This window comes from Hyla sarda, chromosome 4 (assembly GCF_029499605.1).
Source record: "Hyla sarda isolate aHylSar1 chromosome 4, aHylSar1.hap1, whole genome shotgun sequence".
In the NCBI taxonomy this organism is placed as follows: Eukaryota; Metazoa; Chordata; class Amphibia; order Anura; family Hylidae; genus Hyla; species Hyla sarda.
This window is the reverse complement of record NC_079192.1, coordinates 153,896,376-153,912,382: the sequence shown is the minus strand read 5'-3', so window position 1 is coordinate 153,912,382 and position 16,007 is coordinate 153,896,376. Positions and strand designations below refer to the sequence as shown.

Here is a 16,007-nt window from a genome sequence, read left to right as displayed (position 1 = left end):
CTTACCACCTGATTCCTGTTCCTACAAATATGGTCTTGGAAGCCAACTGTATAATTTAATACATTAGACTTACCAAGCTTGTCATTGCCATTTAAATGGATAAGAAACTTTGAATTCAGTACTGGAATAATGCAATATTGGGACTATGCAACAAAGAACAGCTGGGTAAAGTTAAGTAAAAGTACAGGGTGTGATCACATAAAATCATCGGTGGAAACTGTAAGAGGCTTTTATGAACTCACAAATAGCCATGCTTTGGTTATTATATAGCTGCATATTTATCAAGAAAATTGTGCCAAAATGGTGCCATGGCATGCCACAGAGGAATGACTTGAACCTTATTCCTAAAAGAGTGGCCCCATATTTTAAACTTGGTCATGCTGTAGATCCTAGATGCATCAACAAGGCAGGCTACATAACAATCAAAGATTACACCATATTTGGCATTGACGTGCACAATCTTTAGCTGAAAAATACTGGCCTATGTTAACAGCCACGGGGTGGGGTGGGGTGTGTCTAATATGAGTTTCCTTATGTAGGGTGCACCATTTAAATGAATTGGACATATTTTTGTTCTTCATAGAGTTTAAATTGACACAAAAGAAGAATTGAAAAAAATGATTCACTTCTTTTTGGATAACAAATGTTCAAAGACCACATTAAAACAAAACCTGTTTCCTCTTTCACTTTTTTTTTTTTTTTTATTAAAAATATTTTTTGCTTTGACCTCCCCAAAAACTTTTAATTACCGTTACCAAACCCACAACATGGCTGAAACCTGAGGGTATGACCTGAATTTTTGAGATTTAAATCTGTAAATGTTTTTAAGAAGGAAATGTATTGATTGTTCTAATGTATGTTATACTAAGAGATGATTTATACAGTGTGGATCTGTATAAATATTTTAAAGCATTTTTTGGGTGTCGGATGCTTCGTGAATTGTGAAATTTAATCTGAATGACATCTGATTCTTGTTTGTGGAGTATTAGTCCCATTAGAGGATGTCATTTTGTGATATTATGTGTTGCAGTTTGCAAAAAATCAATTTTCAAAAGTTTCCCTGTTCAGAATCCTGAAGCAAATGTTGGTGTTACCAAGACAGCCCAATACCAATAATTTTAGTGAGAAATGTGTAATCGTATCTATCTTGGTGCTGCAAGGCAAATAAACACTGGCTTCTTCATTCCCTCATAGGTGGTCACCCTCTGATCAGCTTGTAGACTGTAAACTTGTGACAAAGACCCCTCTCTGCTTATATTTATATAGTAACATTGAATTTAACTGTATGTTACTGTCCTCTGAAGGGTATCTTATAGCTTTGCAATAAATTTAGATGCTTCATAAATACATAGAATAGTAAAGTGCACTATTAAATTGTCAGTTGCTTTTCCCATTGATTTGAATTAGTAGTTTCCACAGGACTTTCATCCTGACCTGCTATATAAGGAGTAAAAATACTTGTAACATTCTATCACCATGTGATCTATTAATGTATTGACTGTACTAGTGTATGCTATACCTGGAGACATGATTAATACAGAAATTTCCTAAAAGAAATTGTGCAAAGCAGACATGCCCTTTAAAGACTCAGATATTTATCTGTTAAAAAAAACAAAAAAAACAGCCAAAACCTTTATAAAAACCCTATTGTTTAACTATATGTAACTATATATTGGGCCTCCTTTACTAAGCTGAAACCGACCAGTTTTTGTCTGGTTATTTTGTCTGAGACATGTCTGTGCCAGTGTGTGCCTGAAAAATCCGACAAACCCGAAAAGGGTCGTGGTCTGTCGCAAAAGGGGCGTGGTTTCACAACCCGACCGATTTACTATTGAATTCACAGAAAATCCTGTGGGTAAATGGCTGGAAATATCAACCTAGAAAAAGCTGGTCAGAAAATGTTCCCGACTTTTCCCAATAGTAAATAGAGAGGAATCCTGCATGTCTTTTCCCACTAGTAAAAAACAGAAACTCTTAGTAAATGAGGCCCATTGTCTGTATGAGAAGGACAATGATTATTACATCTCTAATGGTGGGTTCACGCTAATGAAATAAACAATAATGCTGTCAGTTTGGGTCATTAGACCCAAAGTCATTCCGGGACTTCCAGCCATAATACAGATGCAAAAAGTGCGTCTGCATTACTCTAGTGTGTACCCAGTATAGTGGTTGCAGCATCTCCTTCAAAAAGCAGGAAGCAGCACCTGTAAGTCCTGTTACAGGCACTTTACTTATTCTTATTGGCTAATGCAACATGAGTGAAACCGGAAGGAAGTGGTGAAGTAATGAGGAGAATACTTTGGGATCTTGTCTATGCCATGCATTTAATAATTGAATTTGTAATTTCATTCAGTGAAGTAAGATCTTGTCTCTCTAGGGTCCCACCAGAATGGATTGATACAGAATAACCCATATGGGCAGCAGCAGAGGTCTGGAAGGCAATTTAACAACTCTAGAACATCACATCCACCAATGGAGCACCCATCGTTACCAAGGCAAACTGCTGGTTCAGCCAGAAATCCACTGCAGCTCCAAAGCTTGGACTTCCTTCGTGTGCCAGACCAAGGTGTTGCTGGGTAAGGCCATGTGCTTTTTTTATCATTCATTTTGCTTTCTAAGTATGATTAATGTACTGGATATTTAGAACATATACAGTCATGGCCTTAAATGTTGGCACCCCTGAAATTTTTCTAGAAAAGTATTTTTCACAGAAAAAGGATTGCAGTAACACATGTTTTGCTATACACATGTGTATTCCCTTTTGTGTGTATTGGAACTAAACCAAAAAAGGAGGAAAAAAGCAAATTGGACATAATGTCACACCAAACTCCAAAAATGGTCTGGCCAAAATGATTGGCAACCTTTCGAAATTGTGGAAAAATAAGATTGTTTCAAGCATGTGATGTTCCTTTAAACTCACCTGGGGCAAGTAACAGGTGTGGGCAATATAAAAATCACACCTGGAAGCAGATAAAAAGGAAAGAAGTTCACTTTCCATTGTGTGTGCCACACTAATGGACAGAAGGAGAAGAGAACTGTCTGAGGACTTGAGAACCAAAATTGTGGAAATATATTAACAATCTCAAGGTTACAAGTCCATTTCCAGAGATCTAGATTTGCCTTTTTCCACAGTGCGCAACATTATCAAAAAGTTTGCAACCCATGGCACTGTAGCTAATCTCCCTGGGCGTGGACGCGAGAGAAAAATTGATGAAAGGTGTCAACGCAGAATAGTCAAGATGGTGGATAAGCAGCCCCTAATAAGTTCCCAAGATTTTCAAGCTGTCCTGCAGGCTCAGAGAGCATCAGTGTCAGCACGAACTATCAGTTCACATTTAACTCCTTAAGGACTTGGGGCGTACCTGTACGCCCTGAGTCTGCTCCCGCATGGCTCCGCATCATAGCGGGTCGGCCTGGCCTCTAACAACTTCCGGGACCCATGGCCAATAGCACTATTAACCCTTCAAAGTTGATCGCAGCGTCTAAAGTGAAACTAAAACACTGCCGGTTTGCTCAGGGGGCTGTTCGGGACCGCCACGATTTCATCCCGAACAGCTGTAGGACAACAGGAGGGTCCCCTACCTTCCTGTCTGAGATCCAGGCATGAGCAGTCAGGCGGCAGAATCATCGATCAATGGTTTCCTATGAGAAACCATTGATCAATGTAAAAGATCAGTGTGTGCAGTGTTATAGCCCCCTATGGGAGCTATAACATTGCAAAAAAATAAAGATCATTTAACCCCTTCCCTAATAAAAGTTTGAATTGCCCCCCTTTTCTAATAAATAAAAAAAAGTGTAAATAAAAATAAATATATGTGGTATCGCCGCGTGCAGAAATGTCCAAATTATAAAAAATATATTGTTAATTAAACCGCACGGTCAATGGCATACAGGTAAAAAAAAAATCCAAAATAGCTTATTTTCTGTCACTTTTTATATCATGAAAAAATGAAGAAAAAGCTATAAAAAATTCAGATCAATACAAAAATGGTACCGCTAAAAACTTCAGATCACAGCGCAAAAAATTTGCCCTCATACCACCCCGTATGTGGGGGGAAAAAAAAAGTTATAGGTGTCAGAAGATGACAATTTTAAACGTATACATTTTCCTGCATGTAGTTATGATTTTTTTCCAGAAGTATGACAAAATCAAACCTATATAAGTAGGGTATCATCTTGATTGTATGGATCTACAGAATAAAGAGAAGGTATCATTTTTGGCGAAAATTGTAAAGGGATTCCCCTAAAAGTTACAAAATGGCATTTTTTCTTCAGTTTTGTTGCACAATGATTTTTTTTTTCCGTTTCGCCGTAGATTTTTAGGTAAAATGACTGACGTCATTACAAAGTAGAATTGGTGGCGCAAAAAATAAGCCATCACATGGATTTTAGGGTGCAAAATTGAAAGGGTTATGATTTTCAAAATGTAAGGAGGGAAAAATGAAAGTGGAAAAATGCTCAGTCCTTAAGGGTCCATCATGGCATCCCTTATCTCCTGTAGAACAACCTCAAAAAGCACCCAGAAATGGATGGCAACAAAGGGCTGGAGAGTTCTGAAGGGGCCAGTTCTGAATCGCATTTTAACACCTGTGTAGAGATCAAAAAATTGCTGTTGGGAAAAGGGGCCCTTCCCATAAGAGAGACCTGGAGAAGTTTGCACAGGAAGAGTGGTCCAACATTCCGGCTGAGAGGTGTAAGAAGCTTATTGATGATTATAGGAAGCGACTGATTTGATTTATTTTTTCCAAATGGTGTGCAACCAAATATTAAAGGCCATCTGCGGCCGAAAACAACTTATCCCATATCCGCAACCGTTTGATCGCGGGGGGTTTGAACGCTCTCCTGCGGCTCTCCTGTGCAGGAGGCATGCTGGACGCAGCATGACATTGCGGCAGACACACCTCCTCCATGTAGTTCTATGGGAGAGGCAGCGTTCCTGTCTCCCCGCCTCTCCCATAGAACTGTATGGAGAGGGGGCATGGAGGAGGCGTACAGTCGACCTCTCTAGGTCGATACTACAGACATTAGTGCTCTCCATGATCGCTAAAGCGGGGGCCCTGTTCAGGAGATTAGGGGGGGGGTCCCAGCAGTCGGACCCACCCTTGGATAGGGGATCAGTGTTTGAATGCTGCAGTTGTCCTTTAGGGGTGCCAATAATTTTGTCCAGCCCATTTTTGGAGTTTGGTGTGACATTTATGTCCAATTTGCTTTTTTTTTTTTTCCTCCCTTTTTTGGTTTAGTTCCTATACACACAATGTGTATAGCAAAACATGTGTTACTGCAATCCTTTTCTGTGAGAAATACTTCATTTTCTAGAAAAATTTCATGGGTGCCAACATTTACAACCATGACTGTAGGTGGTTTTCATAAATTTGTTTGAAAAATACACTGTGTGAACATGGCTTTAACTTGAAAGGCTGAACAGTCCTGTGAGCTTTTAACAAGCAGGTGACATTTTTTCAGTGCTAATGTTGTTTATTGGGTAGAACTGCAAGCAATACATTGTGCATGGCAGGTAGACTGGGCCTCAGTGACCCATTAACTTTCTAGCCATCTCTGTTTTGAAGTGCACAGCATGAGCATTACACTGTCCAGATTCTTAAGTAAGCATTGGGTGGTTTTTGCCTAAAAGGTCAGAATAACAACATGTAAGCCGGCAAAGGGAAAATTTTGAGAAGTTTGATGCAGACAATAGTTTTCCACAGGGATGGTCAGAAAAGAGTATTCCACAAGGATGGTCAGAGAAGAGTATTCCACAAGGATGGTCAGAGAAGAGTATTCCACAAGGATGGGCAGAGAAGAGTATTCCACAGGGATAGGCAGAGAAGAGTATTCCACAGGGATAGGCAGAGAAGAGTATTCCACAGGGATAGGCAGAGAAGAGAATTCCACAGGGATAGGCAGAGAAGAGAATTCCACAGGGATGGGCAGAGAAGAGTATTCCACAGGGATAGGCAGAGAAGAGTATTCCACAGGGATGGGCAGAGAAGAGTATTCCACAGGGATGGGCAGAGAAGAGTATTCCACAGGGATGGGCAGAGAAGAGTATTCCACAGGGATGGGCAGAGAAGAGTATTCCACAGGGATAGGCAGAGAAGAGTATTCCACAGAGATAGGCAGAGAAGAGAATTCCACAGGGATGGGCAGAGAAGAGTATTCCACAGGGATGGGCAGAGAAGAGTATTCCACAGGGATAGGCAGAGAAGAGTATTCCACAGGGATGGGCAGAGAAGAGTAGGGATCGACCGATTATCGGTTTGGCCAATAATCACGATTTTGGGCATTATCGGTATCGGCAATTACCTCAAAACATTTATTAATCAAAAAATATTATTCTAACATGGAAAAAAAGAAAAATGGGAAAAAAAACAGTATTTCCACTTTTTGAATGTGCAAAGTGTGAAAGTACCCCTAACAGCTTTTTTGTTTTGGTGTGTTGTGCGCCACTTTTATATCAATCATAACGTTTCGTGGGAAATATTTTTGTATAATTTTTTAAGCCTTCTAAAAATTCTTACCACTGTATCTTTAAATATACATAAATATAGGCCAAATCTAAATGTATCATCTGGGAAAAGCTTGGGTTGAAATGGCTGGTTTTCTATTTGTTGCATTTTGAAGACAGCAGAAAAGTCCTTAAAGATGTTTCAGTTTAAGGAGAATATAGGATCAGTTTTCCTTGTTTTGCTGTGCAGCAAATGGAGATATGGTTGTACTGTGAGGAACAAGAGACCACAGAAAAATTGCTCACTGCAACTGAAAGACTCTTTGTACTCAGCAGCTGCTTCTGACCAACTTCACTGAGACAATGTTGATTTAACTACAGTAAGGGTATAGTGTAAAACCACAGGTCGCAATAAAATGTGCCATGAAACAAATATTACACACAAGAAAGCGACCTGGTCCACAAAATTATACATAGTCTGCAGAACTGTCTGATAACGAAGAAGCAGAAAAAATATATACAGCTATACAAATTGTCCACAAATATGACACATTGCACAAGGGAAATTCAGTTCCATTCCAAGAAAAATATGTAGCATACAGCATAGTGCTAAATTCATTGTATGGCTATAATTAGAGATGAGCGAATTTTTGAAAAATTTGATTCGGCCGATTCGCCAAATTTTCTGAATTTCTTTTATTTGCAGCGAATCACTATTTAAAAACGACTATTTCTGACCTACAGAGAGCCTTGATAGGGGGTGTAGAAAACTTTGCCTTGCTGTAACATGCATATGGAGTGTGCTGGGTTAGTGAAATACTGTTATTCAGTATGACATGCACATCAGAGGTGTCGCTATTAGAATCACTGTCGCAGAGCGGCACAATGATGCAGCGTGGAGGTGTTGGCAGCATGAGGAGACCATATAGTGGCTGAATGACACAGCTTGAATGTAGCTGAAGCATGAGGAGACCATATAGTGGCTGAATGACACATCGTTGAGGTGGCAGCAGCATGAAGACAACATATAGCGGCTGAATGACACAGCCTGGAGTTAGTGGCAGCATGAGTAGACCACATAGTGGCTGAATGACACAGCCTGGAGTTGGCTGCAGCATGAGGAGACCACACAGTGGCTGAATGACACAACCTGAAGTTGGCAGTTGGCAGCAGCATATAGTGGCTGAATGACGCAGCCTGGAGTTTGCGGCAGCATGAGGAGACCATATAGTGGCTGAATGACACAGCCTGGAGTTGGCGGCAGCATGAGGAGACCACATAGTGGCTGAATGACACTGCCTGGAGTTGACGGCAGCATATAGTTGCTGAATGACACAGCCTGAAATATGCGGCAGCATGAGGAGAACATATAGTGACTGAATGACACAGCATGGAGGTGGCGGAAGCATATAATGGCTGAATGACAGTGTGTGGAGGTGGCGGCAGCATGAGGAGAACATATAGTGGCTGAATGACGCAGCCTGGAGTTGGCGGCAGCATATAATGGCTGAATGACACAGCGTGGAGTTTGTTACAGTATGAGGAGACCATATAGTGGCTGAATGACACAGCCTGGAGGTGGCAGAAACATGAGGAGACCACATAATTGCTGAATGACACAGCGTGGAGGTGGCGGCAGCATGAGGAGGCCATATAGTTCCTGAATGACACAGCCTGGAGGTGGCAGCAGCATGAAGAGAACATATGCTGGCAGTATGAGACAGCTTGGAGCTGGCATCAGCATGAGAAGAACATATGGTGGCAGAATGAGACAGCCTGGAGGTGGCGGCAGCAGCAGCATCAGGAGTCCTGAAAGTGACCCGGTAACAGAGTGGGGCAGTGGGTGGCAATACCAGAACCCGGTGACGAAGGTGGGTGAAAAAAGGAGAACTTGGCATCAGGCGGGTGGCAGGATCAGAATAGTAGCTGAGGCAGGTAGGAAGAAGAAAACGGTCTCTATTGTAAAAGGGTTAGTGTGCACAAGTAAGTATTGAGGATATGCATTACGTAAAACTTAACTTTTAATAATATGCTTAGTATAAAATATATGGACCCCCCCCCCCCCCCCAATTTTTTTTAAATCAAACAAAAGGAAGGGTTTGCAAAAAACACCATGTGCCACCTATACCACAAAGTATTGATGTGATGCAAAGACCTCTAAAAGGTGGAAGGGAACAACGCATGGTTCATTGTAACCGGTGGGGTAAAAACTTCCCCTGTAAGACCCTACTCCCGCATTATTAATTCCCTTCTTGGCAAGTGTTACTCGCCTTAAAAATAGAGGCCCCACACAGGAACCTCTCCCTATTTCCACCTACAAACACTGCAATTTCCCAGGGTTTTTAGGTGGAAATAAGCATTGGTAAAAATTCTCCTAATGCCCTAGCAGGGCCCGTGCATCAGGCGAAGGAGCTGAAGATGATATAGTACAGTTAAAAATTGTAAAGCATAAAAATATAAAAATAAAATTGTAAAAATAAATGCACAGTTCTGAATACCAAATGATTATTTATTCAGAGGTATGCCACATTTCTTATGGATAGTATGGTAGCAATTCTTGTAGATATTGAATTGACAAATAGGTAGGTTATATGCGCTTAGTGTGAAAGCAGTTCATTGGTGGCGCAGCAGAGAGTTCAGCAATAATTAATAAATTGCATGACAGTTCCGCAATGTTGTCAGTATAGTTATGTGGTCATTAGTAGTGGGACATAGGGTTAGGTGCACGACACCACTCACCGACGATACAGGTAATGGAGAGATGTACAGTCCGTGCTGCCACGGAGGCGTCCGGCACTGGAGGTAATGCCCATCTGCGGAGTAGAGTCTTGATGATCTGCGGCTGGCACAGGATGGTGTCCGGCCCAAAAGAGAAGTATACTGTAGCAGGTATGGAGGAGACCGCTGTGAGTTCTATGGAGGTGCGGGAGTGGAAGCCTGCATCCTCTTGTTGCTGATGCACTAATAGCGCACGAGTGAGAGTGGCCCCGAAACAAGGGGCATCCAGCTGTTGCAAATGTCCAAACTGGTAGCTGGCATATAGGATGGTATTCAGACTGGTGGTACCATAAGTAGATAAGGTTCTAAAAGCGTTTCAAGGCCACAAGCCTTTTCTTCAGTAGCAATAATGATTTATCGCTACTGAAGAAAAGGCCCGTGCCTTGAAACGCGTTTAGCACCATTTATCTACTTATGGTACCACCAGTCTGAATACCATCTTATATGCCAGCTACCAGTTTGGACATTTGCAACAGCTGGATGCCCCTTGTTTCGGGGCCACTCTCACTCGTGCGCTATTAGCGCATCAGCAACACGAGGATGCAGGCTTCCACCTCCGCACCTCCATAGAACTCACCGCGGTCTCCTCCATACCTGCTACAATATACTTCTCTTTTGGGCCGGACGCCATCCCGTGCCAGCCGCAGACCATTGAGACTCTACTCCGCAGACTGGCATTACCTCCAGTGCCAGACGCCTCCGTGCCAGCCCGGACTGTACATCTCTCAATTACCTGTATGGTCGGTGAGTGGTTCCTTGCACCAAACCCTATGTCCCACTACTAATGACCACATAACTATACTAACAACATTGCGAAACTGTCATGAAATTTATTAATTATTGCTGAACTCTCTGCTGCGCCACCAATGAACTGCTTTCACAATAAGTGCATATAACCTACCTAGTTGTCACTTCAATATCTACAAGAATTGCTACCATACTATCCATAAGAATTGTAGCATACTTCTGAATTAATAATAATTTGGTATTCAGAACTGTGCATTTATTTTTAGGATGATGAGGCGGCAGAGTCGCACACTGTCACAGGACCAACGTCCTGAGAGCGTGGAGGAGGAAGCGGTGTGACCTGTCCAAGTTGCTGTTGTGGCTGTGCAAGAACCACATTCACCCAGTGGGCCGTAAAGGACAAGCATTGTCCCGGACCTTAGTTACAGCTCCAGACATTGGTGCTGCCGTGCACTTTGGCACACACTGACAGGCTCAATGACTGGCCCTCCTTCTCTTCCACAAAATTGTGCAGGACTGGTACTGCCTTCTCTAAGAAATGACAGCTTGGGACTCTCCACCTCGGCTCGGCACAAGCCATCAGTTCTCTGAAAGGTGCAGAATCCTGCACTTGAAAAGGGAGGGACTGCAGCACCAGCAATTTGGACAGGAGCACATTCAGCTTCTGTTCTGTTGGATGAGTGGGCGCATACTGTTGTCTCTTGGACATGGCTTTGCCGATGTATTGCTGGCGGAATGACTGACTCAAACTAGGAGGAGAAGGAACATCTGGAGCAACAGAAGGAGGGTTTGACACACAGCTCCCTTAGGCTGAGGTGGTGGAGCCTTGGCTGGCTGAAACAGGGAGTGGCGTGCCACTGGGTGATGCAGGAGGCTTGACCACCACATCGGAGCCACGGTTCTCCTAGGCCGCTTTATGGTGGTGCAGCATATGTTGACGCAGGGCCTAGGTGCTAACATTGGGACCCTGGCCACGTTTCACCTTCTGCCGACACATCTTGCATGTGGCCAGGTTAAAGGGGTATTCCAGGAAAAAACTTTTTTTATATACATCAGCTGGCTCCAGAAAGTTAAACAGATTTGTAAATTACTTCTATTAAAAAATCTTAATCCTTTCAGTACTTATGAGCTTCTGAAGTTAAGGTTGTTCTTTTCTGTCTAAGTGCTCACTGACATGTGTCTCGGGAAACTCCCAGTTTAAAAGAGGTTTGCTATGGGGATTTGCTTCTAAACTGGGCATTTCCGAGACACGTGTCATCAGAGAGCACTTAGACAGAAAAGAACAACCTTAATACTTTCAGTACTTATGAGCTTCTGAAGTTAAGATTTTTTTAATAGAAGTAATTTACAAATTTGTTTAACTTTCTGGAGCCAGTTGATTTATAAAAAAAAAGTTTTTTCCTGGATAACCCCTTTAACCTCCTCCGGATGCTTGATGAAAAACTGCCACACCGCTGAGTAGCTGATTTTCCCACCATCAGTCCGCACTAATTGACTGCTACTGCCGCTGTCTCCAGGAACCCCTGTTCCACTACCTCCTGGGAAGATAGGTTGCCAAGAAGCAGGTGGTCTCCCCCGGGCACGTCTGGCTCCAGAATTGTTACTTCTGCCATCATGCTGACTGCCAACCATGCTACCACCTTGCTGGCTCATCTGCTGCCTCACGGGCAACCTGTAACCCTCTTCTCCTGATGATGATAAAGCAGATTCTGTTTCCGGCTCCCAATTGAGATTGGCTTCATCATCATCAACAAGTGTCTGCACGTCACCGATGTCCTTTCAGGTTTCTCAACAGTGTCCGCTTCAGGAACCTGAATGCTGTCAACACCACCTCCCACGTCACTCTCCTCATCACTACTTGACCGCCTAGCGGAGGAAGCGGCAGATGTCTCCTCAACTTCTTGGCTGGGCAGTAGGTGCTGACTGTCCTCTATTAGATCGTTTTCACTGAATAGTGGAGCTGAACGCACAGCATAAGATACTTCTAAGGCCACTCCTGCTGCCACTCGGCCCTAGTCTGCAGTGACCTCTGCCACTCCTCTGTGCATGTCCTGGCACTTCTCTGCATGACATACTTAGTGCGTATATGAGGGGAGTACAATACCCTTAAAACAGTATTTGTCTAGAACAGCAGCAGGTGTGTACTTTTGGCTGTCCTTTTAAGTACCTAGGCCCTTAAGACTTTATCAGGAACAAAATGGTACAACACTTAGATGTACGTATGTGGTATGCACTTATGAGGGCAGTAGAATGCGCTCCAGTACGCTTAACAGTATTTGTCTAAAACAGCAGCAGGTGTGTGCTTTTGGCTGTCCTTTCACAGTATCTAGGCCCTTGAGACTTGAACTGGAACAAAATAGTGCACCACCTAGATGTACGTATGTGGTATGCACTTATGAAGGGAGAAAAATGTGCTACAGTATGCTAAAAAAAGTATTTGTGCACAACACCCGCAGTGCACATCAGTGCTGCAGCACACAGTCGCTGTGTACTACACCCAAAATTGCGCATGCTCTCTCTCTCATCTGTGCTTATAGGCAGGATTTGTGCTTGAGCTGAATCACTACTGTTCTTCTGTGAAACACACTGCTCTCTGTAATAGAACGCTGTAGACAGTAACTACTGGGAGGTAAATTGCTGCAGTAAGAATGCTTTTCTGTGAAACGCACACTGCTCTCTGCCCCTCTCTCTGTGCAATAGAACGCTGACTTGACTAGGAGGTGAATTGCTGCTGGAAAAAGCTTTTCTGTGCAACACACTGCTCTGTCCCTCTCTATCTCTGCAGTGAAAGGCTGAAGTGACTGGCTGCAATATGCCTGCCAATTATATAGGGCTGTGACATTCCAGGTGTGACTGGCTGCTGATAGACTGCATCCTGTATTTGATTCAGGATCATCGCTCCTACCCTTGTTCCCGCCTTCCCAGAGTTCCTTGCCCCATATCATCATATGTGGATCCGCCATTTTAGATGCACTGGAGCCTGGACCGCTCTAAATGGAGTTTAATTAAGCAATTCTTTGCAAAAGAATCGCGGCGATATTCACATTAGTTGCAAATAAAAATTTTCCTGAAATTCGTAGCGAAGTCTGATTCGTCAGATTCGAGTCTCTCATCCCTAGCTATTCTTATATGAAATCTGGGTGCTGTTTACTTAGGAATCTAATGTTACACTTTATGTGCACAAGGTATGGAATAATGCCTATAGAAAGGAAATGAAGTGCAGATTACTTCTACCATTCATGGATTATTTCATGGTAAAATAAAACAAAAAAATGTTTTTATGTTATTGAATTGTGTAGGTGGAGTTGCTGTTTTGTGTAGGCGGGGTTATCTAATAATATGGACTGTGTAATAAAAAAAAAAAAAAATAAACATATATATATTTAAATCTCCATCATATAATTCTGCGTCAATTGTATTGCTGTACATTTGTGCTATTGTTAAAAGGATAACCTGTCACGTTAGTAGTGGAGAAGAATTCCCCTCTCTTTAATATAGAAATGACAGTACATTCATGGCCATAAAAAGAATCCTTCTAACCTTACTTATAGATTCCTTGTACAACAGCTCCATCTAGTGGTAAATCATTTAATAGGACAAAAAAAAAATCTAACGTTTGACTAAATTTGAGAACCCATTCATGTTTACATACATTTTGTTTCCTTACAGTGCTCGTCGCCAGACAACAAACCGCCCCCCTCCCGGTGGAGGAAGACCAAAACCTCAGCCAAAGCCCAAACCTCAAGTGCCACAGTGCAAAGCCCTATATGCATACGATGCACAAGATACAGATGAGCTTAGTTTTAATGCCAATGACATCATAGAGATTATCAAAGAAGGTAAATGGCTCAGTTCAAAATGTGTGCATGAATATATATAGACATATCATTTTGTGTATATAAGTGATTATTTGGATCCACACACAATGTCCTAGAGTATTGGAAAAGTGGCCAGGGATTCAGAGCCACATTTCATGCAATTTGAAGGGATATTCCAGCCATAGACATCTTATCCCCTATCTAAAGGAAAGGGGATAAGAGGTCTGATCACGGGGGTCCCGCCGCTGGGGACCTCCCGCAATCTCCATGCAGCACCCGCATTCTGTGCCAGGCTGCTGCTCCAGTCTCAGAAACCTCTGTGTTTCTGGGACTGGCGATGTGATGACATGCCATGCCCCCTTCATTCATGTCTATGGAAGGGGACCACATGGCACTGCACCGTCACCATTGACGGCTATGCAGTGCTCACAGATTTCCGCACAAAGAATGAACATGTTCATTCTCTGTGCGGAACAATTTCAGCGGCAGTATTGTCCGCTGCTGAAGTTCCTCAGTGTGAATGGGTCTAGTGGAAGACCAATCACACTGATGGTAATGTTCACTACATGGAATTCCCCAGTGTGACTGTACCCTTATGAATATAACAGAGGTAGCATTGGGGACATCTCTCCAAAACACTGAACTTGAGAGGAAGGAATGGGGGCAGTTTTATGCAGGATTATTTTTCAGGCATACTTTGGAAAATCTGCAATAGATATACCCTAAAAAGGAAATGCGCGTGACTAGCACTTTTCCACAAGGAAATGTTGGGACTTCTGAGGTGAAGACAAAAGTGATCACATGTGGTATATAGATGATTTAACAACATGTTTCTTTTCACTTGCAGACCACTCAGGTTGGTGGACTGGAAGACTACGTGGGAAACAGGGACTATTTCCTAATAATTATGTCACCAAGATCTAAGATGGCCTACATACATGAGACCTGAGCCTGTATCTCTTCTCTATTTACCGCCTTCCAGTAATTGAAAAATAGGGGAGAAGTGCCTCATCTTGTAGCATGTTGCCTGAGAAGCCCATACCAAATTGTATCACCGTGAGAGCTTAATGCTACAAAAAATGGACACCAAAGACCTGAACTGGAAGATATTTATTACACTTTATCTTATTTAGGGACTTTTTTGCTGCCTGGTTGCCCATAATGCATTGCTGAGCAGTGTGTTACATGTCTTTCTAATGGCATGAGGGTTATAGAGTGAATGGAGTTATGCTGGGGTTTTCTACCTAATGATGGTTGTGTGATAGTAAGTGCCTCTTTACTGATGTTAAATTATACAAAGATTACTTTTATGCACAGTTCCTCTCTCCATGTGCATCTGGATGAAGGAAACGTTTCATATGCTGCTAATGCATCTCTAACCAATGGAGGGAAGTGTAATTGAAGTTGGATACAGTAAGAGTGTATATGCTTATAATTGATAACTAAATAGCTCCACGAGGCACTGCATATACAAGATGTGTAGTCACTACACACTTGCATAGCCTTATATTGAAATATGGCTGGCCCATGTTAATATCTTGGTATAGAATGTTGTTACCTGTTACAGGGAGCATCTCATTCTTTTAAGCTGTAAATTTATATAGCAAATCATATATACTGTACATATATATAAATATATATATATATATATCAAATGATAAAACATGTATGGATGCATAACATAGGACTCTACTGTACTCTTATGGCAGATTTTAATGCTAATACATCAGGTACTTATACAATATGCACTTAGAACCATGTTTTTAATGCTTTCTAGTCTTTGCTATTGGTTATACGATGGAAATTCCATAGCTGTCACAAATTTCCTGAATACCGATTAACAGAAGCCAGCCCATTCAAAGCAGACTTGCTTTCTGCATCATGTAATAGGCTTTTTAATAAATACCATTATGTTTTTATCCATATTGGTGTTTACCAGGCATTTGTGAATACTAATATTACTTTAGATTGTGTGTCTCAAATCTTTCTTTACTATTTCCTCAATGTACCAGGGTATTACTGACACCTAAAATACACATAATGGTCAGTGCATTAGGATCATCTACTCAACAACTGGTAGGTCCACTGTTTTGGGCAGTCATGGCTAGCAGACATAAGGGAACAGATTTCTCGAGGTGGCAACCATCATCCATACTCAACTCAACCCATGCCAGCTGTAGCAGCTTTATCAGTTTGTACACGTTTTCAGAGGAATAGAA

General features: G+C 42.2%; 1 protein-coding gene across 2 annotated transcripts in view; it reads left to right on the top strand.

Annotated features, from left to right (window-relative positions):
* The window catches only part of MYO1E (myosin IE), a 160,477-nt gene extending 144,749 nt beyond the window's left edge, over positions 1–15,728 (top strand). For both annotated transcript variants that reach the window (XM_056572455.1, XM_056572454.1), the window contains exons 26-28: positions 2,378–2,576; positions 13,640–13,809; positions 14,636–15,728. In XM_056572455.1, coding sequence (XP_056428430.1) covers positions 2,378–2,576; positions 13,640–13,809; positions 14,636–14,712 — 446 coding nt within the window. In that variant the 3' untranslated portion in view covers positions 14,713–15,728. The remainder of the gene's footprint in view (positions 1–2,377; positions 2,577–13,639; positions 13,810–14,635) is intronic.
* Positions 15,729–16,007: the final 279 nt, after the last annotated feature.